The sequence below is a fragment of the Podarcis pityusensis genome, assembly GCF_964106645.2.
Source record: "Podarcis pityusensis genome assembly, chromosome: 10".
Classification (NCBI taxonomy): domain Eukaryota; kingdom Metazoa; phylum Chordata; class Lepidosauria; order Squamata; family Lacertidae; genus Podarcis; species Podarcis pityusensis.
Genome location: NC_138035.1, coordinates 30,622,481 through 30,649,749, shown reverse-complemented (window position 1 = coordinate 30,649,749; position 27,269 = coordinate 30,622,481). Strand labels below are relative to the sequence as shown.

General features: G+C 41.8%; 2 protein-coding genes across 2 annotated transcripts; one reads left to right on the top strand and one right to left on the bottom strand.

The window, feature by feature from the left end:
• The first annotated feature begins 5 nt into the window (after nt 1–5).
• On the top strand, nt 6–17,276 carry DDX17 (DEAD-box helicase 17). Its single transcript, XM_080971132.1, has 13 exons — nt 6–258; nt 2,842–2,980; nt 4,506–4,605; nt 5,467–5,600; nt 6,658–6,723; nt 6,882–7,023; nt 7,886–8,046; nt 8,128–8,300; nt 8,709–8,819; nt 9,369–9,430; nt 9,736–9,795; nt 13,597–13,833; nt 14,570–17,276. Exons 1-13 carry the CDS (start codon nt 215–217, stop codon nt 15,082–15,084), a joined length of 1,944 nt encoding a protein of 647 aa, XP_080827258.1. The 5' UTR covers nt 6–214; the 3' UTR covers nt 15,085–17,276.
• An 841-nt stretch (nt 17,277–18,117) lies between these two features.
• KDELR3 (KDEL endoplasmic reticulum protein retention receptor 3) lies at nt 18,118–26,321 on the bottom strand. The gene is made up of 5 exons (XM_080971143.1): nt 26,189–26,321; nt 21,202–21,302; nt 20,004–20,162; nt 19,551–19,803; nt 18,118–18,442 (listed from the first exon to the last, which is right to left on the bottom strand). Exons 1-5 carry the CDS (start codon nt 26,277–26,279, stop codon nt 18,402–18,404), a joined length of 645 nt encoding a protein of 214 aa, XP_080827269.1. The 5' UTR covers nt 26,280–26,321; the 3' UTR covers nt 18,118–18,401.
• Nucleotides 26,322–27,269: the final 948 nt, after the last annotated feature.

Here is a 27,269-nt window from a genome sequence, read left to right as displayed (position 1 = left end):
GGTCGGAGAAGAAAGACGGCGTTCTTTCGCGCCGAGCGGTTCCTGCTTCCATTCGGCCTGCCTGGAGCCTGCGGGAATCGAGCCCTAGCGGGAGAAAGAAGGGATATAGCAGGACAATAACAACCGCGCTCGGGTCTTCTCAGCGCCGGGACTCCGGTCGTCGCTTTGCTCGCCCACGTAGCCTGGCGCCAGAGGACTCCTTCGGCCTGTGAGGATGCGAGGCTTTGGAGACCGAGGCCGAGACCGCGACCGCGGCGGGTAAGGAAGGCCGGGGCGGGGAAGGGAGCGGGGCGGCCTCCTCCGGGGAACCCGAGTCTACTGGGCTTCGCCACAGGCAGACAGAAAGCCGCCAGGAGCCGTTTCCCTGTGGCGATGCTCCTGCGCTGGGAAATGCTCGTTCCCTGCTGGGCCTCTGCCTGCCTCGTCCCTGACGCACAGGAAACCCGCCAGGAGAGGCGAGAGGCTGGAGGGCCCTCGGCCCCTGCGGGTGGGGAAGCGAGCTAGAGGATTTCATGAACACGCTTCTTCGGGGAATAAGTTTATTTGATCTCGGATGGTAATCCTGAGTAAACTTAAGGGGCTACAGTGCGTTAAAAGCTGCTACATACATACATACATACATACGTGTGTGTGTGTGTGTGTGTGTGTGTGTGTGTATGCGTTTTGTAGCAAAGCCTACTGGTTTTTCACACAGCTGCACCTGTAATCCAACAGGTGAAGCTTTCTGCACCACCGCAACTGGGGGAGGAAAGCTTCACCTACTCCTGGCTTCTCTCTTGCCAGGAATTAAAGGTTGCAATATGGTTGCTGAATGTAACTAAGCGGATGGAAAATGGCGTTGCAATATGGAGTCCAAGGTGGGGACAGGGAGGTGCTTAATGTGGGCCCATGAGGGGTGGAGATTTGGGGTAGGAAATGCGAGGCCGTAGGAGGCGGGAACTAGAGGCTCCCTGGACAAAGTTCGTTTGTGTTCCTCCTCTCTTCCCTTAACTGATCGGAGGGCAGCAGGCCTCTGAACACATCTTGCACCAATCCCAACTCCCGCAGATTTTATACTTGTTGATCACTTTATTTGATCCCCAGCATTGCGTTCCTCCTCTTCCTCTGGGTTAAGGTGGGACACGGTATTTCCTCTGACTTCAGTGTCACTTTTACAGTGGTAGTAAAGTATTGTAAATTCTAAAGTACAGCTGCAGAGGCATAGTGCAATCCTTACCCCAGGGTGAATTTGTTCAAATCTGACAGGGTGCGCTATAATAAAGTGATTGCAACCTAAGCTCATTTTAACTCAGTTGTGAGAATTTCCTTGTGACTGTATAATGCTGTTGTTCAGTGCCTTGTCATGTTCTTACTTGGGATATTTAAGCGCGAGCCTAATTATAGAGTGCATAAACAGATTGTATATGTATCATTATTGGTATCAGTATTATTTTCTTATGTTGTTAACTTGAGGAGTATATGCCGTGGTCCCAAGCACATTTACTTGTTATAAGCCCTGTCCAAATCAAGGAGACAACTTGCAAGTAAATATGCTTTGGATCAGCATTCAGTTTGAAAGAATTGGGATCAGCTGACACAGCTTGTGGTGATACTGAAAATGATAACTACCCCAGGTGTTGCTTCTCCAACCACTGTAAACACTAATGTGAGCATTACCTGTGGTAGAAGCATTGGTGCTGCTGTCATTGTGCTAGTCTGATTGAACTGCATGGGGATTTGCACAATTTTACCACAGTTTATAGATGTGTGACTTGCTGATTCAGTGTCACTGATACTGAGGTTCCAAACACCTCTGCCTGGAAGCACCCTGGCTTTGCAGTCCTAATCCTGTTTACTCAGAAGTAAGGCCCACTATGTTAAATAGGACTTACTTCCCAGTAAGTGAGAAAATCTGGAATAAAGTAATTTTTGAGCGTTCCATTGCTCATACAGCTGATAAGCTATCTTTAGGCAGCCTACAGCACAGTCCATAGGTGCTTAAAAGTAAGATTTGTTCAGTTAGGTTTACTCCCATATAAGTATTGGTTGCAAACCTTTGCACACTTTGGAGTAAACTTCCCTGAACTTGATAGGACTAGTTTATGTGTAAATGTGCTTAGAGTTGCACTGTTAGTGTCATAAATGAACTGTTGCAGTTAAAACTGTATCCTAGTACATATGCATGTTTCCCATAGCTTGTTGCTAAATTGTGCATAAATGGTTTGATTATAAAGTTACCTTGTTTTTCATTTTGTTTTCATGTGTGGAATTTGATCTTTCAAAGTTATGCTCTGTTTTGTTACAAAGTAAAGTTAAAAAAACTTGCAAAAATATTTAAAGGTATGTTTAGAATTTTTTCAGTGTTTGCTGATAATACTTTCTAAAACATTTAGATTAAAGTAATTGCTTTGAATATTTTTTGCTGCTTTCCTGCAACAGTAAACAAATTACATAGAATAAGCCAGGGGTCGCCATCCAGAATAAAGACAATCCCTGGAATAAACATTTTACCAATTCTTGCTGTCTTCAGTATTTCCAGAAGCTGAACTGTTGTTGTTATGTTATTGATAAGCAACAATACTTCTATTGCCCCAAGGTCTCATTTTGTTTATTTGTTGGTTAAGGATATAGTATAGCAAATAGTCAGGGGGGGGGGGGAATGTTGCTTTAATATAACTTCACTGAGATTCAGATTACAGGGAACCAGGCAGAGGGCCTTCTTGTAGTGGCATCAATAAGATGAAATAGGTGACACTTTCCCCCATTACAGAAATGTTTTCTTAGCTTAATAATAAAGACGCAAGCATATGTTTGTCAAATACTTTGAAAAATAACTTCAACTGGAATCCCCCTCCTCTCCAGGTTTGGCGGTCCACTTCCTCCTAAAAAATTTGGAAACCCGGGTGAACGTCTCCGTAAAAAGAAATGGGACTTGAATGAATTGCCTAAGTTTGAAAAAAATTTCTACGCTGAACACCCAGAAGTGGCCAGACTTACTCCAGTAAGTTTCCTTTGTTCTTCCTTTTGTGCTTGGTATACTTGGAAACTTTGCCAGCTTTAATGCTTCCCATATAGAGTGCTAACGCAGATATGAAAATAACTAGAATTATTTCTGCCAATAGCTTTGTCAGCCTGCACATTGCAGTGGTAATCTTTTCATTCACTTACTGCAGTTTATAAAGTTACTTCTAATCTATCTTTTCTGTGATTACACAAGGCTTGTAAAAAAGCCTACAAAAGTATTTTAAGCTACTTGCCCAGAAATATTTAAGTTAGTAATTTGTAGCATATCAAATGGCCTAAACGGTAGCGAGAACAAACATCTATTTTATAATATCTGCCCTTCGTAATTACCTGGGTGCCAGTTTTGCCTATGCAAGTCTAACTTGTAATATATGTTTATATAGGTGATTTCACCTTAAAACTGTGGCCTGGATGTTTTTTGAGTTGCAGTGTATTTTGTTAAAAATGAACTTCTGGAATAAATTTGGTTTCAAGAGTTAAGTGCATATCAATTTTTCTGGCTTGTTTCAATCCAAGCACAGAAGACTGTTGTGCTCCAATCTTTGTAGGCCCTGAAGACTTAGTTATTAAAGGTCAGTTTTACATAGGCAGTGCCCTTTTGGGTAGGAAATATTTTTCTTCTTTACTTGTTCTCTGTCAGATGCTGGTTCTGTGGAATTAGTTATGTATTATGAATTGGATGCGCTCAAATTGACTATTTTTTGTTGAGACTGTATGTCTTAATTTCTAATATGCAAGTCACCTTGGAAGAAAATCACTTGGAAATGTTCTGAAATTAAGTTTCTCACGTGCTCGTTGAAATTATTCACAACTCTTCAAGTTGCACCAGTATGCAAATAAAGCATTTTAAAGGAAACTATCAATAAGATGCAAAGCAAGTGGGGAAAATAACTTGCTAGATTCTTTATCAAACCTAAATTGAAATATTGATGCAGATGAGGAGCTATATGTGACTTACTAGTGTTTCATTTTTGGATTAGTAGCATATTGAACATCTTGCAGTTTGGGCAAAGAATTCACCTGAGAAAACTTTGTTACTATAAGACTCTGGATGGTGAATTCAGTGGGATTTGCTTCCTGATAAATGTATTCAGGAATGCAGCTCTAGAGGTTTTTTTGTGGTTTGTGTGTTGTTTTTACTACACGGGATTTGCGATCCCCTGAGGTGGATGCAGTTTTGGACATGAATTCTAGTACCTACTTAGCTGTACTTTCAATATTTTCTTGATAATGGAACTAATATGGAGAGAAATATTTTATAAAAAAAATTCTTATTCCACCTTTCGGAGTTTAAAAGATGCGTTGTCTATCAGGTAGGATTGTTGGAACATAAAGCTAAAGCTACAGAGCATTTTACTTTAAGTGCAAATGGATGATGATGCATTGATAGAAATGAAGGGATTATCTTCTTCGTGACAGCCTGTAATGTTTTTCATAACAATGGAAGGTTATATAAAAATTTATTTTCACAAGGTTTATGTGCATTTTTTTACTCTAAACAGTATGAGGTCGATGAGCTAAGAAGAAAGAAAGAGATTACAGTTAGAGGATCAGATGTTTGCCCCAAGCCTGTGTTTGCCTTCCACCAGTGTAACTTTCCACGTAAGTATTCTGCTTTGCAGCTGTGACTAATGGGAGATCTTGGATGACATCAGTTTTGGGATGAAAGAGGGTGAAGAATCTGAAACCTCATTGACAGGGTGGGAAATCTGCTGAACTGGATGTGTTGGGTGAGGTTGAATGACCAGGTATACAACTTGGAGTTTCTCCCAGACAACTAGCTGATTTGCCATTTGCTCGCTGCACCCCTATTTGCCATAGTCATTGATGAGCTGATTACCTCAAGACTAAATTACTGTCATGCACTCTTTCTGGGACTACCTTTGAAACAGTTCAGAAGCTTCAGTGGCTTTGGGGGGAAAGCAGTATGAGCATATAACACTGATTCTTTATCAGTTACATTGATTCCCAGTGCTCAGGGGCGAAACTAAGCTTTATTTCACTCAGGTCTAAGACCTAGTTTGGCACCCCCCATCCATTGGCATACACGTTGTTGTTGTTATTGAAGTCTTTCCCAGGAAGCAAAATCTGGGTCCCTTATTGACTGGTTTTAAGCAGCCTCTCAAGACTTGGTCCTTTAAATCTGCTTTTAAGTGATAATGATGCTGTTCTATGTTCTTAGTTGTAATTTTAACAATCAGTTCTATTTCTAAATGAATTGCTTTTAGTACTTTTATTGTGAATTTTGTATATGACAACCTTTTATTTAAATAATTTTTAAGTTGGGTACTACCTTAGCCCTGAAAGGTAGTATAAAAATCAATAAATCTTCAGTACTTGGCCCCAGAATGTGATACTAACATGTAGCATTGGTTAAATGGCACACTGTGAAAATATAATTCATGCAGAATATATGCTGTGCTGTTTTTAATGTATGATTATATCTATGTTTTTAACTTTCAGAGTATGTAATGGATGTCTTGATTGACCAGCATTTTACAGAACCAACTCCAATTCAGTGCCAGGGCTTTCCATTGGCCCTTAGTGGTCATGATATGGTGGGCATTGCACAGACTGGCTCTGGAAAGACATTGGCAGTATGTATTTTTAAGTTTTTGTTGAATTGTTTTTGTCTCAAAATTCCTTGGGAGGAAAGCACTTACTTTCAATCACAGTGACATTATGCATCTTTCATGCGAAAAGAATAGAACAAAGCTGCTCCTCTCCTGTTACTTCTGCAAGTTACTTCAGCAGTACACCAAGGCTAAGTGCAGAATTTGGGCATATTTTTCCTTTTGTAGCAAACTGTGAACATCTTGTAAAGATAGATATCTAAAATTAAACAAGGACAAGGTAAAGGTGTGATATTTTATTAACTTTTTCACATTTTATATCATGACACCTGAGCCTGTGCATGTTTGCTCAGAAGTATCATAGAGTTGTGAGGGAGCCTGTGGATCATCTAGTCCAACCCCCTTCAATGCAAGTCTCACTTTGTCCTTTGAGACTTAACATAATGCTATCTGCACTTATCTGGAAGTTATCAGTCTGAAGCATCAATACTAAATGCTTATTTGGGCATGGTCCATTGTTGTTAATTGAAGCTGATATCATGGAAGTAGATTTAGGCTTTTGTGGTGTATGTTCTTGGAGGGGTTGTAAGAAGTCAGCCGTGTAATGTTGACTAGCATCACACTGAGGGGAATATTGTCATAGCTCATGAGCCTTTTATTCAGTTGGGCTGTAGCTTACGCTAAGCATCCTTCGCTTAGCTGATGGAGTACTTTCAGCTTTCTGTATTTGGCTTTCTATGATTACTGTCTTACTGGCAGAAGCATCTAATGCTGCTGATCCTTGCCTCTATGCACTTGGTTCAGTGACTAAAACTTGAGAGTACAGCACCCGTGGATGCCTGATTATGGGAACCATGTTGACCCATTGCAGTATTGGTGTACTGCTCCTTTCACCTCCAGGTTGGCTGTTCTCAGATACATGAAGAGGTGAAAGCTGTATATCTCACTTTTAACTTAAAATGCGTTTGTGAATTGGACAGCTGGTATATCCACTTTGTGTCTTTAAGCAGTATATAGGTAAGATTTGAGAAGTGACTTTTATTTTCATGTCCCTTAATATCTTGATTTATCCCTGTTTCAGTACTTGCTGCCTGCAATTGTTCATATCAACCACCAGCCATACTTGGAAAGAGGGGATGGTCCAATTGTGAGTAAATATTTTTAATGCTTTTTTTTACATACATTTTATGCTTTCTCATATTACATTTCAGTAAATCAAAGAGAGCTGTGGGCTTTGCCTCTGATGTTTAAGCAATTTACATAAAACAGTATTCTCACAGTATTCTTTGATGCCTTCTTTTGCAGTGTTTGGTTTTAGCTCCTACCCGAGAGCTGGCCCAGCAAGTCCAGCAGGTAGCCGATGATTATGGTAAATGTTCAAGGTTGAAGAGTACCTGTATATACGGAGGAGCACCCAAAGGTCCTCAGATCAGAGACTTGGAGAGAGGTAATTAACAGTGGGCTCGCTTTACGCAGGATGGTTGTAACATACTAATTGTGCAACCCCAATATGTGATTAAAACTTTGTACCTTCTTGGTAGCGTATTTCAATTAATATATTTAAATTATGTTGGCTGTCTCATAGGTGAATGTATTTTTAATGAAAGTTGATGGGTTTTTCCCCCTTTCACTTTCTTTGCTCTGTTTCTTCTTTACTAAATTTGTTACAGTAAGTGTACAACTTACATACATTTAACTTGTGCGCATTCAGCTTTATGTGCTTGACAAAAAAAGAAAAACTAAATGGAAATGGGGTGGGCGTCCTGGAAAAAAGACTTTGGTGGTTCCATCCACCATTGACCACAATGTGTTTTGATGATAAGTGATTTTGGCTTTAGGCCTGGTCCCCAGAACATGAGCCCTGCTTAAGTTGTGGGCTTACTGTATTTAAAAAATCAACTGAAATATTTATAAAGGCTGAGGAAGTAGAAATTTGAAGCCTTCGGATAAGTCTTACATGAACAGCTTGTGAGCTGTACTAGTGAGGCTTTTCTTTACCATGCAGACTTTTAAATATTGACCTGAATTGGAAGATTTCTGTCTGCCTTCATTAAAAAAACAAAGAGTTGTATGCATAGACTGTATGTAGACTGTTGGCTAAGAATGTTGATTGCAAATTTAATGTATGCGGTATTTCTATCTAAACTTCTTTAAGAATCGTAGGCTAAAAGGGCTTCAACTTGATGCACATAAAAGTGTTGGCTGTGTACATAACCGTTGTGTCTTTGAATTTAGTATTTGAATCCTTGGTTAATATTAAGTTCCTTTTATGCTAACTTTCATCCCCATCCCAACTTCATTCCCTGAAGGTGTTGAAATTTGCATTGCTACACCCGGACGTCTAATTGATTTCTTGGAAGCAGGGAAAACTAATCTCCGCCGATGTACATACCTTGTGCTAGATGAAGCTGACAGAATGCTGGATATGGGTTTTGAACCTCAGATTCGTAAAATTGTTGATCAGATACGGGTATGTAAACCTTCACTGTATTAGCTTTCCTTAAATCCCCCCTTTAAAGAATACCAACCAGCTTAACATATATTCTTTCAGCCTGACAGGCAAACTCTAATGTGGAGTGCCACTTGGCCAAAGGAGGTGCGCCAGCTTGCTGAGGATTTCTTGCATGACTATGTCCAGATCAATGTGGGCAACCTGGAGCTGAGTGCCAATCATAATATCCTGCAAATAGTGGACGTGTGCATGGAGAGCGAAAAAGATCATAAGTATGGATGCTGCTGTAATTCCTACATTTTCTTGTAAATTAGACTTCCCCTCTCCCCTTTAAAGTAGCATTATTTAAGTATGCCTATGGCAGTTAGTTATTCAGGCAGACCCCGGACGTGTAACTATTTAATGATTTTTTTTTGTTTTTATCCTGCCTTTTGGATCTTGGACTTTCAGAGCAGTTAAAACAGTGCTCCTTGTTATAGTTCATGTGATTAAGGCCAAAAACCTATAGTTTTATCCATAAAACACCCACTGAGCTAAGCGAGTCTTTGCTTGTCATTTAAATGCTGTGTATAATTAATTTTGAGTGGATTGAATATTGCTGTAAATGACTTGCCTCAAATAATCATATGAAATTAGCTTATTTTATGTTTATAATTTGTTGTGTGTGTTTTTATTCGAAGACTAATCCAACTGATGGAAGAAATCATGGCTGAAAAAGAGAATAAGACAATTATATTTGTGGAGACAAAAAGACGTTGTGATGACCTAACTCGAAGGATGCGTAGAGATGGGTAGGCCTTCTGCTCTTTCTTTGAACTGATAATGTTGCAGATGAAAAGCTTTAAAGATGCTTAGGGCTTAATTTTGTTGCTGCAAAGATGTTCCTATGTTTAGCTTGCAATGAAATCCAGGTTGCAGAAGGAATGATGTGGCTGCCTACTTGGAAACTTAATGGATGTAGTACTGTATTAGAGAATCCAGTGTACATGTTTTAAAGATGTTCATCAAAACAATTGTCAATAAGATAAAAAGGGAAAACTACTCTTCCAGCATCTGAGGGGATAGGTAGGTTGTTGAGGCAGCTCCAGGCAATGAGATAGTAATTAACCACTAGCACTTTAAGTATGACAATTAGCTTCTTCGTTTGGAAATACACACACAGTAATTGAGTGATGCAAGTAAAATAATATTGAAGAACATGCTGTTGTTCCCTAATGTATATTGTTGCCACCCTCACTTGGAACATTTGCTGGTGCAGTCTCTAGCTTTTGTAGGGGCACATTGTCCCCCAAAGGTGCATGTGGCAGCTTAAAACTGTTGAAAACCTTTTGTCTTTGTAGATGGCCAGCTATGTGTATTCATGGAGACAAGAGTCAACCAGAACGAGATTGGGTGCTTAATGGTGAGTAGCAGGAAAAGCTTTCCTGGCTTCCCAGATAATATTTGATTTTGCGCATAAGTGATATACAATACAAAATCATAAGCTTATTGATCTCATCTATATGCTGAACATGCTTATTTTTAGCTATTTGTTGATTTCAGTATTTTTACATGCTTTCCTAATTGAAATGCAACAAAACAGAAAATTAAGTGCATGCAGTCCTAGTGTGAGTCGATGTAAAGGTTTCAAGTCTAATTCTGGAACCATGAGAGAGAAAGATCTCTATTATGTGTGGTTTTTGTGACTTGTGGCTTTTTTCCTTTCAGAGTTCCGTTCTGGAAAGGCTCCTATCCTCATTGCTACGGATGTTGCATCTCGTGGGCTAGGTTTGTACACATGGGCTTCTCTGCCTGCTTCTCAGGTCGTTTCTTTAGATTTGAAACTTATTCCAAAGAATTTTAAAGCGTGACTTTCCCCCACATGTGAAATGCCTTTTTTAACATTGATCTTTTTTTTTCTTTCATATTCAAAATCTCTTCCTGCTCCTAACAACAGGCTTTGGTCTGCAGCAAGGCCTAGGCATGACTAATCGATCGCCAGTGGGGAGAAGAGACGTCCAATTACTCAAGCCCAATTGTTCCACACACCCTCTCATTTCCAGCTTCAGCTTTGTTGCTGGATGACTAGGATTGGACTGCACCCACTAAGTTGTTCAGAATTACCAGACGGTAGAGCAAACATCTTTTTAAAAATCCCTCTCTGTCCAGATGCATTACTAATGTAATTGCACCTTAGAGACTCACCACTACTATGGAGCACTGTTTCACATACATGAATGTAACTTGTATTTTAACACACAAGCATTATCCCTCATTTTCCCACCTAGACTGGATTGCTGAGGTTATATAGTAAAAGCTACAAGGGGTTTCTTGTAGTGTGATGTATCTCAGTTTTCTTCAGTGCTGTAAAAATGGCTGCTTCCGGATGCTTGGGTAAACAGTCCCGCTTTAATATCTGTATTGTGATTAAGCTCTGCATCTCAATTGGCCAGAAATGTCAGATTCTCCATATTGTAGATATTTTGGAAATCTGGAAGAGGCCACTCCTGGGAGCTGTTAGTGTTGAATTTGGTGGACTGGCCCACAGTGGCAGATCTTGTACCCAATCAATGAAAACAATCCCTCAGGTTGTTCAGAGTGACTTTGTTTAAACAGAGAATTTTGTCACTTGAAATGCTTAGTTCCCAAATGTGATAAACATACTAAAAACGTTGGTAGCCTTTAATCACATAACCTTCCTTCTCACATGCCATCCCCTAAATTGGAAACACTTCTCTAGAGGTGTTCATATGGATTTCAGTCTCTGTCCTCTGGGGTCATGTCTGGACCTGTGCAGGTAGAACTTGGGCCTGTTAGGAGAAGGGGTGAGGCCAGATTTTTTTGGCAGTGGTTTTTAAACAGGCTTGCTGTGTGCTGGTAGCTTCTTTGTGCATCTTGCCTAGACACTTAAAATCAGCCCTTCTCATATATATATATTTCCCCAAAACAACTCATTTGGATACTATTTAAGGAAAACAGTCTCCCCGTTCTGCCTTCTCCACTTCACCGAGGCTGGGGGGAAAAGGTACCAGAGTCTGTTTCTTGTTACTAAAGAACATCTTGGCTTGTTTTGGGGCCCAGAGTTTGCTGCTTAATAATACGTAGCTGGCAAACCTCTGGACGAATTCCTCCAAGTTCCTGGAAAGTGAAGGCTTCTACCTAAAACATAGAACAGGGGCGCGCACTTTTTGGCTGAGTCACCAGGGTTTTTCCTTCTACTCAAAGGAACATTGGTCTCAGAAAACTCCTTCCAGGTAAGTTGAGTCCCCCATAATGGCTTCTTTATGAATAACCCCCAGGAGAGAAGACTTCCCTCTGCACTGTTTTTCATTAAACACTTCACTCTGTTAAAGTCAAATCATTAAATTTCTTTTTGTTTGTTTTCTTTAACAGAAACTTTATCAGCTGCCGATCACTCAGTGCAGGTCTGGGGACATATCTACATTGGTGGTCGAAGCAGCTCTCTAGATGAAGCGTGTTTGCTAGTTTCTGCCCCTCCCAATTAAATGCCCAGTCATTTTCCGGGGGCATCTCAGTGTGAATGCATCCCCAGGTAGCCATATTCCTTTCTAGAATGATCAAGAACGGAATCTCTAGAATTCCTTGGAAGAAATACTGTGATGAGCACAATTTTACATCAGTGCAAGATAGAATAGTAAGAAATCATTTTACTGCATGTTACCTCCCCTCCCCCACTCAGATAATGTGGATCTGATACACACCTTTTTAAGGTAGAAATTGACCCCACCTCTTTTCTCTTCCTTGTTGCCCTTCCATGGATTTCCACCAAAATCCAGTCATTGAGACCTTCATTGTTAACTGGCAGTCTCTGTGCTTTCTAACAAGGATATGCTTCCTGGTATTCATTATGGCTACCTAACTAATGGATGTACAGAATGGGATTGGCTGAGGTCCCATAGCCTGCTGTTTGTCAGACTCCAGTTAAATCCTAGCTATGAAGATGCGAATGCACTACTTGGTGTGTTACCCTGCCCTTACCCAACTCTTGCCCTTTGAGATCTTTGCACCAAGGACCCTAGCTGGAGACTCGCGCTGCCCCTGTGAAATCTTGCCTTCTCACTTTTTGGTGTGATTCAGGACTTTGGAGTCTGGAAAGATTGAGGAGCCCCCCCTTGGTGTAATAAGAAACAGACGTAATACCCCTTTGCCACCACTACAACCCACTTTTATTTTTGCCCCTCTCCCCATCCCTTTATTTGAAATTGATGCAGTCTGGGCAATAGATGCAGCCTGACCTTTTGGATGTAATTTTTAGCATCTGCATTTTTGACAGTTGCCCCCTTTAAGCCCTGTGAGGGGACAACAAGCGTTGGAGGACCTGAAACCTTTACGTGAACCCAGGTTCTCAGGCGCTTGACAGCCAAATGGGGCTACAGAGAAGCATCCATGCCAGTTCACAGAGCGAGCGTGTGTGGGGACTTCTCGCTGCCATGGACCCTTGATGCATGCTCCCCGCGCTCCAGTGGTCCCGTGTCAGAGGGCGGAGTTTTCGAAAGGAGGCCGCCAAAAATAAAAGGCAAAGAGACGGGATCGTCTGCAGCGATTTCCCACAGGAGGAGGGAGTGTGCATCGGTCTGGTAACAAAACAGGGAATGTTTCTAATTTTTACGAGAAAAGTCAATCTGTGTTTTATCTTGGATATAATCTGAATATTCTCTGTAAAATGCAGATTTTTTTTGTAAGAGCTGTTAAATTTTAATGTAAAATTGCTGTTTAAAATGTATTGCAATTTTTTTTAAAGCATTACACTAACATTTACTTATTCTCTGCCTTTTGCACCTGTGAACTTTAAAATGTTTCCTCAAAGGTTTTGAATGTTTAAATATTGGGTTATTCCCATTGTTCAAGTTAGCTGCAAGCAGTTTATGCTAGAAATCTCACCAAGATAGTCTTGGTGATATCAAATGTTAGTGTGATATACCTTTTTAAAGGAGAATTAAAATGATCTGAATGTCCATTGGCCAAACTGTACTTCAAATTTAGAATTGGGGTAATTTATAGATACCAGGAAGAGGGGGAATAAAATATCTAAGCTATCATTTTTTGGGGGGAAAGCATTTCCCCCCCATTTTTGTAACGATTGGAAGGTAAGTGGTTTCAGTGTTGCTGGACTTTGTAGACTTCTCCTAACAGAGTTAAAGGCATGTGGCAGTTCTCTCCTACATCCAGTCCAGTTGCTGTGTCCATAAAAAGAATGGCACATTTGTTTGATGACATGCTGGTGTAAAGTTGCCTGAATTCCACAAATGAAATGTTTGGAGATTAATATTATTTGTGTGTGTGTTCGTAGCATGCATGCAGCAAAGGATGGATGAATTTTAGCGGAAGAATGAACTGCTTTGACTTGACTTTCTGAAAATAAATTATTTATGTCCATGGGCATATCTCTCCATTTAGCCTTTCGCTCTGTTGGGAAGAGTCTGTACTGTCTTTATTCTTTACAACTATTAACTTTTTTCTTTTTTCTTGTTACTGTCACCTGCATTTGTGCTCCCCACCTTCTGTTGGCACATCCTTCCACCATATCCTGTCCTCAACCCCTCACTGTGCTTTGGTTGCTTCACAAAGATGTGGAAGACGTAAAGTTTGTGATAAACTACGACTATCCAAACAGCTCGGAGGATTATGTGCACAGAATCGGCCGTACTGCCCGTAGCACCAACAAAGGCACTGCCTATACATTCTTCACACCAGGGAATTTGAAGCAGGCTAGAGAGCTAATAAAAGTCCTAGAGGAAGCCAATCAGGCTATCAATCCCAAACTGATGCAGCTTGTGGACCATAGAGGAGGTGGTGGAGGAGGAGGTAAGAAGCTTCTTTCTGCATGTGTGTGTTTTGTTTTTTTGCAGTTTCCATATTGGTTGCCTTTAGCTTGCCAGCTACATTTAATAGAATGCTACCAAGCACTGTACCCAGTGCCTTGTCTACTGCCCTGTGCCTGGCATCACACTGGTGTGCTAGCTCTGACCTCCCAAGATGTGGTTATCTGCAAGGAGCCGCTGTGCATGAGCAACCAATTGCCTCATAGGGCTATCCTGGCAGACAACCACACTCAATGCACGGTCAGTGTGAGGCGAGCGGGAAAGTGTGGCATTGCCCCTACATGCAAATGCAAAAAACTCATGCATAAGGTTAAGTGTATAGTGTAAGCTCAGTTGATCTAGAGCAGGGGTCAGCAACCTTTTTCAGCCGTGGGCCAGTCCACCGTCCCTCAGACCATTGGTGGACCGGACTATGTTTTGGAGGGAAAAATGAACAAATTCCTGTGCCCCACAAATTACCCAGAGATGCATTTTAAATAAAAGCACACATTCTACTCATGTAAATACACCAGGCAGGCCCCACAAATAACCCAGAGATGCATTTTAAATAAAAGCACACATTCTACTCATGTAAAAACACGCTGATTCCCAGACCATCCGTGGGCCGGATTGAGAAAGCGATTGGGCCACATCCAGCCCACGGTCCTTAGGTTGCCTACCCCTGATCTAGAGGGCGTTTAAGTGAGCTTGACACCATATTCATTCATCTGTACTACCAGGCGGCCGCTCTCGTTACCGTACCAGCAACACCTCCAACAATCCCAATCTGATGTACCAGGAGGAGTGTGAACGGCGGCTCCGGGGTGTTAAAGATGGCCGGAGAGACTCGGGCAGCTTCCGAGACCGTGAACGCGGAGAGAGCTTTGCAAACGGAGCCAACAAGGCCTACGGTGGTGCATATGGGAGTGCAAATTCTGCGTTTGGGTCGCAGCAGGGCCAGTATGGCTATGCCCAGGGAGCCTATGGAGCTGCTGCTTACGGTGCAAGTGGCTATGGGGCAGAATATGGTGCCGCTGGCTATGGCGGAGCAAATGCTGCCAATGCCGGGAGAAACTCGCAGAGCACAGGCCAGCAGCAGTATGCAGGAATGGGCCGTTCCGGCCAGCAGCCTCAGCCTCTCATGTCGCAACAGTTTCCTCAGCCTCCAGGCACTAACGTGATGGGCTATATGGGACAGACTGCCAACTACCAGTATCCACCACCTCCACCACCCCCTCCCCCTGCACGCAAGTGAGACCATTTGGTTTATAGGTGACCAGTCAAGACTTGCAAATAAGAACCTTCTCTTCTCCCCTTTCCCTCACCACCCTTCCATCCCCATTGTGGTGTTTTCCCCTAATGCAGGTTAGATGTAGAGTTCACTATCAGATACTGTCCATAAACATTGGCCCCGGTCTACATTTCCAATTTTGTTTTTAAAATTAGAGTTGACTGGAAAACTAACTTCTCTTCACATGTTTTGGCCTTGCATGTTAAGAAACCTGAAATGATTTTTTTTCTCACCCCCCCCTCCAAAAAACACCTACAAGGCAGATATGTCCCAGCCCAGTTGTCATTGTGTCTGAGGCTTGTGTATGAAAACTTGCTGCAGAGAGGAACAACTTATCCATCACATAGACCACAAGAAAGATGTTGTGTAATACTCCTTAACAGAATATTTGAGATGGTGTAATTTTTGCTTATTAAAATTGAGACTTTCCACAAGGACAGTTGAACCCGAGTCCTTGAATTTGACATAGGTGGATTTTGAAAATATAATAATTGTTTTGACTCGTCTTACAGTTGTTCCAAACCTCTCCACTTTACAGACAGAAAAAAACAAAAACATTTAATTTTGGTTAGCATTTTTGCAGCACCTGGATGTCTTATCAACCCTTTGTGTAAGGGATTTAAAGAAAGTGTGTTAGAAAAAGAGATTTCTTATCTGTACTCCCCTGTTTTCATAACTAAATCATTTCATTCTTAAAAGTTAATTGGATTTCTCTGTGGTACTCAAATTACTACCAGCTAGATTTTTCAACCAATAATAATAAAACCTTATGCCTCCCCACCTCAAGTTCCAAATTGCACTTCAGCAGAAAATACTGAGGAAAATTAAGCAGTCACCATTTACTTGGTGTATATGTCCTTAATATAACATCTCTTATTGGGCAGATTTCAGGATCCCACTGTGCTGTGTAAAATGGTTCAGTTTTTCTGTTTCAAATTTTGAAGATTTACTTTAGGCCAAATGGAATCTAACCCCCTCTTTAGTGGGGAGGAGGAAGAGATGGCTAGTAAGTCTTGGAGCTGCATTCACATCCTGATCTGAATAGGGCTTTCCTTGGCTTTTTGAGTGAGTTTCTTCAACTGTCTTTTACACTCAGCTTTTACAGGTAGGTAGCATTCTAGGAAATTTTAGGAAAGGATGGAACTTTAGTAAACCGTTCCATTCAATCTTGTTGATTTTTTTCCCCAGGCTGAGCAAGGTTGTAGGTTAGTGAGTGGGGAGAGTGGGATAGAATTCTTCAAGTACTAAGGCTTATGTCCTGTGACTATTAGCAGAAGGGTTGACAAGTAGTTGGCTTTTTTAGTGCATCACCGGCTATGTTTGGACAACATGGCAGGAGATCACTTGTGTACTGTACTGATTGAGAGGCATAATGTATGTGCTACAGTGTTTTCTGTTTTGGGAAATGCATAGTTCAAATAAGTACAACAGCCCAGTTACTTTATTGCAATGTGGGGCTCGTTTATTTTTTAAAAAGGGGCTGTTACATTTGTATTCCTCAGTAGAGAACAGCCCGGGGTTCGATAAAACTTTGTCTGCACGCAACATACAGGTAGGTTCTTGGCACAGACTGTGAGAGGGAAATTTGCCAGTTCAAATAGCTCATGCTTCATTTGACTTCTGTAATTGTACACTGGAGAAATGAGAAGTCTAGTAGTAAGCTTCAATGCTAAAAAGATCAGAAATGAACGTTCATTTTAGAAACGTATCATGGAATATCTTGTTAGCACATGCAGAATATTAACAACCATTGAATGCTCTGGTATGTTCTGGCCATGTCCCACTTGGTGCTGCTTGGTTCCACTTACCAGCTAAAGAGCCCCGTTGACAAAGCGTTTCTCCAGTAAACGTCTTTCAAAATGCCAGTCCAGCATCTTCTTCCCTTCCAAATAAATTACTGTGTGGGCTTTAAGTTGAAAGATTTAAACTCTAAACTTTAGAGGCTTTTTGGGTCGGATCAGTGCTCTGTTTCAACCCTTACTGGTATTTGAACACATTCCTGTTGTATTAACAAAGACTTGAATGGAAGGATTCATAGCTCTGTGGTATTCAGGCACAGCATACTAAAAAGCTATGTTACTATTAGTTTGTAAATTGTCCTTTTGATACCATCTTGTTTTCTTTTGTAGGTATGAATAAAAATACTTGTCAATAAAGATTGACCTCTCTCTCATTTAAAAGGTAGAACCTCATATGCTCTTTTTCCAGTAAGAAATATCTAATTTCTCTATACAACAAGTATAGGAATGAACGTTTTAATGTCCATAGTAGGCTGCGTTGGATTTGTAGCTGATTGACTGGCTGAACCCAAAGGGTGCTCACTAATGGTTCCTCAGCGTTGTGGAAAAAACAAGTGGGGTGCCACAGGGTTCTCTCCTGGGTCCACATTGTTGCTCAAGGTCTTTATAACTGACCTGGATAGACCAAACTGGGAGGGACAGCTAATGCTACTGAAGACAAAATTTGGATTCAGGATGATCGTAACAGATTGGAGAACTGGGCCCAAACTAACAAAATGAATTTCAAGAGGGACAAATAAGATTCTGCACTTAGGCAGGAAGAGCAAGCTTCACAAATAGAAGATGGGGGACACCTGGCTTTACTAGTACATGTGAAAAAGGTCTTGGGGTCTTAGTGGACCGTAAGCTTGACATGGGTCAACAATGTGATGCAGCAGCCAAAAAGGCTAATGCTATTCTAGGCTGCATCAGCAAAAGTATAGTGTTCAGATCAAGGGAAGTAATAGTTCCACTCTACCTTGCCTTGGTCAGACCCCACCTGGAGTACTGTGTCCACCTCTGGGTTCCACAATGTAAAAGGGTTGTTGACAAGCTGAATGTGTGCAGAGGAGGGTATCCAAGATTATCAAGGGTCTGGAAGCAGAGCCTTATGAGGAATGGTTAAGTAAGTTGGGAATGTTTAGCCTGGAAAAGAGATTTGATAGTCATATTTGAGAGATAAATAGAGATAATTGTGAGAAAAATATACCAAGAGATATACTTCACACTATTTTATTTGTTATAGGCACAGTTCAAACACCAACAAACATCCCCATACAAAAGAAAACGTAGATACTGTTCCAACACTAAATTAGAAAGTGTTAAGCCTAAAGTGTTAGCCACCTGGACCTCAAATCTCTCGGGCACAGTCTGCTAGTCACAGTGTAGAGAAGCAGGTAAGTTCTCTGAATGCGAGCTGAGCCATATGGGAAAAAAGCGGAAGAGGACATCCTCCAGTCCTGGAGCAGGGTCTTCAGGAACTTGCTTCGCTTGTGTGTGTCTTCAGATAGGCATTGGGAGGCTCAGCTTCTTGCCTTTTAATACTAAATGGGGAAAATGAATTAAGACTTAAACTGTTTGTTCTGACAGAAAGGAATGCCACCTTGCCTCTACCAAATGCATTCATACTGCCATTTTTGATGGTGCTTTAAGCTCGTGAATTACAAAACCCCCCAACATAGCAATAAGCGTTTTGCAGGCAACCCCTTTAAGATGAGATTCCATAAACTCTTGTCACCTGTGTACAACAAATCTTTGTTACTAATAGCAGCAAGAAACCCTGCACATGTTACAGTCACAGTGCCTTAGAATTTCATGACCTGTGAAGCAGTTAATAACAGGCTGAATGATAATTAAAACAGTCCTACGTTAAAATACTCAATAATTTTTGGAGTGTTTTGCATAGTTTACAGTATTGGTAATCTGAGATGACTCCCCACCCTCAAGAGGCTTCCTCGCACTGCTTTAACACACAGAGCATGCTGCTACTATAGCAGTGTAGAAATTGTCTTATATGCTTGGTAGCTTCTGAGTTGGGTTTAAGTGTTTAATATTTCATGTAATTTATTTATTTAAAAGCATTGATCAGCCACTCAACGTTTTAAAAATCTCTTAAGCAGTATACAATATAAAAATAGTATTTTTAAAAAATAACTCAATACACAGAAAGCAGAAAAAAAACATGTAAAAAAAATTCAGAGGCTTCAAACACATAAAATGGCCCTCTCTTATGGGTCATGGAGGGAAGTCTTTTCAAGATTTTGGAAAGTAGCCGATGGCTGATGCTTTACAAATGGCATACACTGCTGCTTAATTCTGAGAGTTTTTTACTGCTGGGGGCCCTCCTGCTGGAGAATGTGCAAAGCTGCGTTTTTGAACGCCAATTTTCAGCTCACTGTCCCATGATACTCTGCAAGCAGCAGTACCGCAATCAGAATTTTCCTATATGACCTGGGTGCTCTTTCCCATCTGTACAGGATCAGGTGGTCTTTCAGATAACCACTGTTAAATGTTTGGGGTGGAAAAGAAAAGCCAACAGGTTCTGTGGAAAGGGGGGTGTGGGGAGAGCAGAGCTATAGCTGACCTGCCTAATCTCTGCCACAACTGTGGTCGGTTTCAGCCACTGACTAGCCAGCATTATGTGATCCTTACCTTTCGTGACATAGAGGTAAAAAAAGTCGCAGTAGAAGATGGTCTGTACTACTCCAGACACCACAGCAATTTGATCGTAGAAGTTCTCTGTGTGGTAGCGCCAGATCCAGTTTGCAAGGTAGAGAGCGCGATAGAGGCCCAAGAAGAAAAGGTAGTGTGTCGTGATAGTTTCAGCTTCACCTGTTTTGCTAATCATGAAAAGTTGTGGGAGGATAGCCACTGATTCCAGGTAAATTGAGAAAGTCCAGAGAATCTAAGGAAAGAATAAAGGGAAGTCCACGTTAAATGTTAGTAATGCATGAATCAGTCCAGAGAAAAACATGACAATTTTATTTTTGGCCACCTTTACCTTTCATCATTGGGCAAAAGAAAGTTCAGTTCCAGACACCAAAGGTTCAAGGAAACTTGATGCAATTACTACCTTCTTCCACTTAATATGAATGGCTTTCTTACCTCTAATGGGGTGAAACTGTGGTTTTCTAAAAATGACAGGCCTGTAACTGGAACTAAAAGGAATTCGAGGCGGAAAGAGTCATTCTCACTATCAAAGGTTTTCCGGAATTTCCCATAGATCAGGTACACGGTAAAGTAGGCACAACTTAAGAAAACAACCTGCAGAGGAATACAAAAATCAACTTACTTTCTCATAGTGGAAATCTGATTGGTCTGCTCAAACTTTTAGAGCCATGTCTTTGCTAGAACCCACTAACCTAAGTGTTTGCTGGCTGTTCTTTGGCTGATTGCAGACAAGATTCAATTTGTTGTCATTACCTTGTATTTCGCCTAAGGTACTCTGGTTTGGCACCTTTAATGCACTCTTAAGATGATAAGCAGCAGCATGTATTTTTTATGCATGTACGTACGTACGTACACACACACACACACACACACACACGAAGCCCATAACTACATCTCTTGTTCTTCCCTAGCCACCCTTGCTTAACCTGCTGTAAGAGTGGCTTTACAAGCCTCAGAATTGGTGCACCTTGTTCCAATCAGACTCACTGGGTCATTACCACTCTGCTCTAGATTAAGCAATGGGGAAACAGGGAAGAGGCTTGGCTGCACTGCACATATTTAAAATGTCGTCTTTCTCTGACACAGTCTGCTTTCCCTCCCCAGTACAACAAAAACCTAGTGTGCACTGGCACTATTCTGTTAAAGCCCTGAGCACTGTTGCTCTGTGTTCGTAAACCAGTTCATTGTGGCTTTGGGATGGGAATGGACTGCCTTGTTCAATCTCAATGAAGCAAGGTGCTGAGTGATTGTATCACTTTTTTTCTTTATACAGTGGTACCTCGGGTTACATACGCTTCAGGTTACAGACTCTGCCAACCCAGAAATATTACCTTGGGTTAAGAACTTTGCTTCAGGATAAGAACAGAAATCGTGCTCCGGCGGCGCGGCAGCAGCAAGAGGCCCCATTAGCTAAAGTGGTGCTTCAGGTTAAGAACAGACCTCCGGAATGAATTAAGTTCTTAACCCGAGGTACCACTGTAATTGAAATTCTTTCAGAAAAATGTTAATAGAAAACCCTCTACCTCCACTGAAAATGGCCCTTTTTAAAAGTTATAAATCAGGGTCTGAACATACCAGAATTGTTCCTATCTCAGACTGACTAGATGGAGAGCACTTGAACTCTTGCCCTTACCTTCATGACAGTATTATAGATGGAGATGAAGTTTGTGACCAGGTCAAGGTAACGGCTTGTGAAGACAAGTGCAAAAAGGATCTGGCTCTTTCCCGAGATACCTGAGGGCCAAAAAAGGAAATTAAATGAGCAGATGATGAAAATAAATAAGCCGGGAGAAATGCCTGGGCCTTTGGCACTGGCATAATAAATAAGCAAAGTCCTTAGTTGGGTAAGGAAGGTAGCAACTAACCCCACAAGCCACAAACTTCAGAGTTCCCCACAGAGGCGGACTTGAATCCTCTGGCAGCACAAACACAGCCTGCAGAGGATCACCCTTCTGCCAAGTGAAGAGGCACAGTCAGAGAACGAAAGGGTGCTGTTTCAGCTTCAACACTCAAGCCAGCTCCACTGCCAAGTGAACTGGAGAACTTGTGGATGACTTCCCAGGATCCAGGGTGGGAAGAAAGATAACCCACACACCATCATTGTATTGATGCCCAACACAGAAAAGCAGCATAAACACAGTGGTTTGTTAAGGATGTTAACAATTATAGGGGTAGACTACAGGGTTCTTTGGGGGAAGCCATGTGCTTTAAATGTGTGGTGTGGATGTGAGCAGTGTTGCCTCTCTTTTCTGAAAGACAAGTTGACCTACAGTATATTGTCTGGAAACTTCAGGCAAATATACAAAATGAGTGTAGAAAATAAATGGTAATGAAAGAAAACAAGGGGGCGTGGCAGCAGTTTTTGTTCATGGAAACACAAAAATATCCTTATGGTACTTTGAAAACTAACAGATTTATTGTACAGCTGGAGGCCACAAGAAGCCTGTTAGCGTTTAAGATGCCACAAGACTCTTTTTTTCTGTAAGGGACTAACATGGCTACCATCTGGATTTTCTTTGTAGGTTTTTCTCTACAATATTCCCTTACGTAGAGCTCAAAGAAAGGCAGCAAAGTGGGAGGGGGGGCAGCAGGGAGGAAAGTGATGAAGCCAGAGCAAGATTCACAGACTGCTGTTGCTAACCCTCTCAGCCCTAGCACTGCTAGCAAACACACTAGTATTATTTATTAAATTTACCATATATACCACCCTTTAGCCAAAGATCCTAGGGCAGTGTATGACATTAAGAACATAATTTGTGCAGTACAATAAAAACCACAATGCACAGCAACAACAGTCCCCTCCCACACCTTTAACAAGCCATAGATTACTTAATGGTCAAAGGCCTGGATAAAGAGGAATGTTTTCGACAATGTTTTGGACATCTCTCAAGATTCTGCTATAGCAGCAGAGTTAAGGTGCCGACGGAGGCAAGTAGTTTTATCCTCAAAATGCTTGGCAAACAAGTCACAGCGAGCTACCATAGGTTCTACTGCCTCTTTGGCGCCAGTCTGCAAAAGGCCCCACAGTAACCAGAAAAGCTCTGCCTGATAGCATAGTGAGGATGAAGTGGAGGTAGCAAGTATGTCTTATTACCTGCCTTCTCTGCCACTGAGTAAGCTAAAAAAATGTGCACTGACCAGTGTTCAGTTGTCTTTGTCTGGAGTTTCCCTCCACTTGTGTTCAAGCCATCTCCCAGATTGCTTCTTTGCCCTATGTTCAGTAGTATACCACAGAGCCAAACAGGCTCCACGAAGCACTCGGGAGCTATTGTGTCAATGGCCCAAGCCATCCAGATATTTAACAGGAGCGCTAGTCATAACAGCCAACCTGCCCCCCACCATCTGGAATCCACTTGGATCCATCAACCTCCAAGGGCAGACCATCCTAAAAGGTCTCCCCTTCTCTGCAGAGGGGGAAAGGTCCTGAAAGCCTAAAGCTCAACAAAAAGTCCTCTGACCATGACAAGGGACTGATGTCAATATCCCATGCTTTCAGATCACCCTCTTCCCACCCAGCCAAAAAGACAAATATTGCATTGTGTGCAATTGTAAGTGCTTGGTTTTTCCATGCTACACATGTGGCATGTCACTTGAGGTAGGGGTATTTGCAATTTGGGCCAGCATGGCTGTCTCCCCCCCCCCCCCACAAAAATTTGGATTTATTCAAACTGCTCCCATCAATGTATCTTGCCAAACTAAGAGACCATTCTCAATCCTTGCTCAGTCATTTTGCTGCCCTCAACACTTTCCATACTGATTGACCTTGAACAGTTCAAATGACAATATTCACTGGGGCAGCCTCTTCTGTGTTGAGAGTGCAACAAGTTCCCGAATGCAGAGAAACGAGATTAAACAGATTGGAAGATCAAAGCTAGAAAAGTAGATTAGGGAGCCATCGTTGGTTTACAGGTTGGTGGCATTATTGCCATCTTGCACTATAGCACAACGAAAGCCAGACACAACTGCCATGGTGTGAAGCTGTCTATGTATGGGTGATGCACTGATTGGAAATGAAGTACTATGTCCACCCCAAAACTTTGGAAGACACAAACAGTATTCAAAGTACAGCTGTGTATAAATGCCCCAATACCATCATGAACACAAATCAGCATGAATATCCAACGAAAAAGATGCCGGCTTAAAGGGTCCTGAGGTAAGGTGGACTTTAGTAGAAAAAAGGCTACCCATCCCTGCTTTGAGGTGCTGAAGACTCTTCATTGTTTTTTGCAACACAAAAGAGCTGCCTATAATTCTTTCCTTTTCTTTTTTGAATAGTTTAACATCTCAAAATAAACATTTTGCACAATATCATATAATCAATGACTTCCCTCCTTCCCCTTCCATGGTTCATTTTAGTTGTCTATGCGTATTTTACTATAACCATTTTAAGTCAGTTCTCCCATCCTTACATCACTCAAATATTAAACTGTTGAATTTATCTTAATGCTGCCAGCGTTTTCAACTGTGCACAGTTAATTCCCCTCTACTCAGCAAAAGTTTTCCACTCCTCTGTCATTATTTCTTTCGACGAAGTAAAATGAGAAAGTAAAATTATGCCGTTTATTGGATAAATATTGTGGGCAGTTGCAAACATTTAACAGTCATCGGCATCTTCAGGTGAAAGAGACCAAAGACAAGTATTCCTGTCTCACTGTTTAATCAGCAACGCAAGACGTGGCCCTGCAGTTTCCTTTTACAGTGATGCTCCTATACGTCTTGTTTTTCAGCCTCAACGGGATAGTGCAAAAAGGCAGGAAGCACAGAAATTATGCTGAACATACAGAACGAAACTCGATTCCACAAGTTCATTCCTCCTCCTGCTACAAACTTAAACAGTCTCTATACCCTAGGAGATATGTCAATGGAGACATACACCACACCAGGGACTGTGATATGCCTATACCACTTCAACTGCCACATCACAACACCACTCCTTCTTAAACAAAACTTGATTCCACCCACAAAGAGCGTAAGGGGGAGGGGGAGTTTAATGGAGTGGGAAGGGCTTGAAAGGAGGAAACTAGGAATGGAAGGAGAAGTTTTAACAAGAGGCCATGGAAATACTGCTGCAGAAGAGGAGTGGGGAGAGGGGAAATCAAGAAAGTAAAAGGAGTTAGCAGCATACACTCTGGGACTCAAAAGCTTTCTCTATGAACACAGTCAGGCTTTGAGGTGGTGGGGAAGAAGATTAAAAGGCCCGCTGTAGTTCACAATCAAGATTAAATTGAGAACAAGCAGTGTATATGAAGACCATTTGTTGTGGCTGCTTTTTAACACCAAAACCTGGGAGATTAGCTATATAGGAGACATGGGTGAGGGTTCATAAATGCACCTCCTAAACGGCACTTTTGGTTTTTCTGCATTTCATGCAGTGCTCACATTTTCAGTTCCGCACAGCACAGTCCTATATACGTTTTTTCAAAAGTATCCTATGCTTACCTCGAAGTAAATATCCATAGGATTGCAGACTTACTTAAGAGTGCTGTGTGGGAGTGAAAGGACTAGTCATTGTCCTGGGCAATCCATTTCTCTGTTCCCTGTCGATCAGGTTCCTTTGTTCTTTACCAGTTTACTTAAATCCTTGGCAGAGGTTTCCCCAGCTGTATTGTGCTTCCCAGCCCTCACCCCCACCCTTCTGCCCTGGGGAAATGTTCTGTCTGAAATGCGGAAGGATTCCTGTCTTATTCACAAACACACACCCCAAGGCATTTAGTTTGCTCAGGTTTACGAAACGTGTTTTAGTTGGTGAGAAGGCCCAGAAGGAACCCACACAAGTGGCTACAAATCTCAAAATTTGCAGAAAACAATGGTGACTGAAAATTGCATAAAGAGATATTGTAGGAGCATCTCTACGTGACATTGAAATGACCTCATCTAGGCAGGGTTGCCTGTCAATACAATGGACAGGTGTCTAGCATGAGACATGGGGAAAGTGTTGACCTCAGTGAGTTATCAAGTGCTATTTGCTTTAATAGCTGGTTCTCTTATTTCCTATCAATATTCCATGTTAATTCATTTATGCTGCATTGTCCTACAAAACTACTGGGAAAGACTTAAAACATCCAGCTTCTTAGGCAAGTGGTCATACTCCCACTTACTGTGCACTCACAGTGTTTCCAGTGCTGTTTTTTAAATCTGTGTTCACACAGCAGTTCCCCAAAATGCATATGCATTCTATACTTCCTTGCAAATACTACCGTTGGATGTGCTATTACTCAGTCCAATTTGAGTCCTTAAGCCATTCCTAATTTATCTCTAGCAAATGTGTGAGCACCTTTGCATAGGGTGCCCCATCCGTGCTCCCTGGTGTGTACACCAACAAATCTGACACTATTGAAGTCGTGCTGATGTGAACAGCTAGAGGGGAAAGAGTTGTGAAATGCAGGGGTGAGATAACAAATTCACTGTGCTTGAAAATGATAATGTGAACACACCTTAGGAAAAGATGCGTGATCCACGCAGGCTGAGGCCAAACCCAAATCCTCAGTCTCTGGGGCAGTTTGTGCTCTGGTGACAAGTAACTCCCAGAAGCTTTGTCTGCTCCCTTCTTTTCCTTCTGCATTGTTTCTGCACCAGCACCTTGTCAACGGGATGAAGAGGGAAGGAGAACAAGAACTTACCAGCGCATGACTTTGATCTCCAGATCTTCCCCAGCAACATGATCATGGCTAACAGGTGAGAGACATCACCCAGGATCCGAAATATGTTCATGCTGGCCAAAGAATGTCCCAGAGAGTCCTGAAGGAAAACCAGCTAGTTTAATATCCCGATAAGGATTGTGGCCCTACAGCAGGCCTCTTTGCTTTTCTTAGTAGATGCTTTCTGGTTCCTCACTTGGATAAAGGGTGTTTCTCTTCCTTTTTCTTCAACAGCCAAATGATTCCTTTCTGTTCCAACTGAATATTCTGCTAAGCCTTTCCCTCTCTTGGAAGGATTACACTCACACTGCCTATCTTTGTCTTCACCAGGATTCTGCAATGAGCTTAGAATTTGAACTTTTGGTGCGCTTCTGCTTTTCCCTCTTGATCACTTTGTCTGTAGGGAAGTCTTTGGTTCGCTGGCTCTCCTCCTAAGTCGTTCTGCTCCCTCTGACAGAGGAGTGGAAGAACATCACAGCCAAAGCTTTGCAGTCCCAGCACAGGCACTGGGTGACGTGGCGTGGATGCTGTTTGTACTGAGGGTGGAGAAGGAGGCGGGGGCAACTAGGCCGAGTTAAACTTTCTCCTGCATCCTTCCAACTTCTCAAGTTACAACCTAGAATGTCGTTAAAGAGGAAAAGACAGTTAAGAGGGGAAGACACCCCTTTGCCAGCTTGAGGGGGAAATTAATGTGACTTGCTCCAGATTCCATTAAAATATGTATTTCTTACTCAGGGCCCCAACGCAAAGTAGTGTCGCCAAACCCTCAGTGTTCTTTTGCAGACCTATTTAGTCTGCAAAGAGATTTGTAGGACCAGGGTCACAGGTTGCTTTCTTCATTTTAATTGGCTTTCCTTCACTATGTTCCAGTTTTTGTTGTCAGGAAGTATTTCTGCCAGGCCTTTCCCCCTTGCTCAAGTCGCTTTGGGGACGTAAAAGAGTTTTGTGGCACCTTATAAACCGGCAACTTGTTTATAATGGCATCAACTTTCACTGACTAGAGCCCAGATGCATGGAGTATGAACCTCGGTTGTCAGACACACACATGCAAAGCGGGGAAATG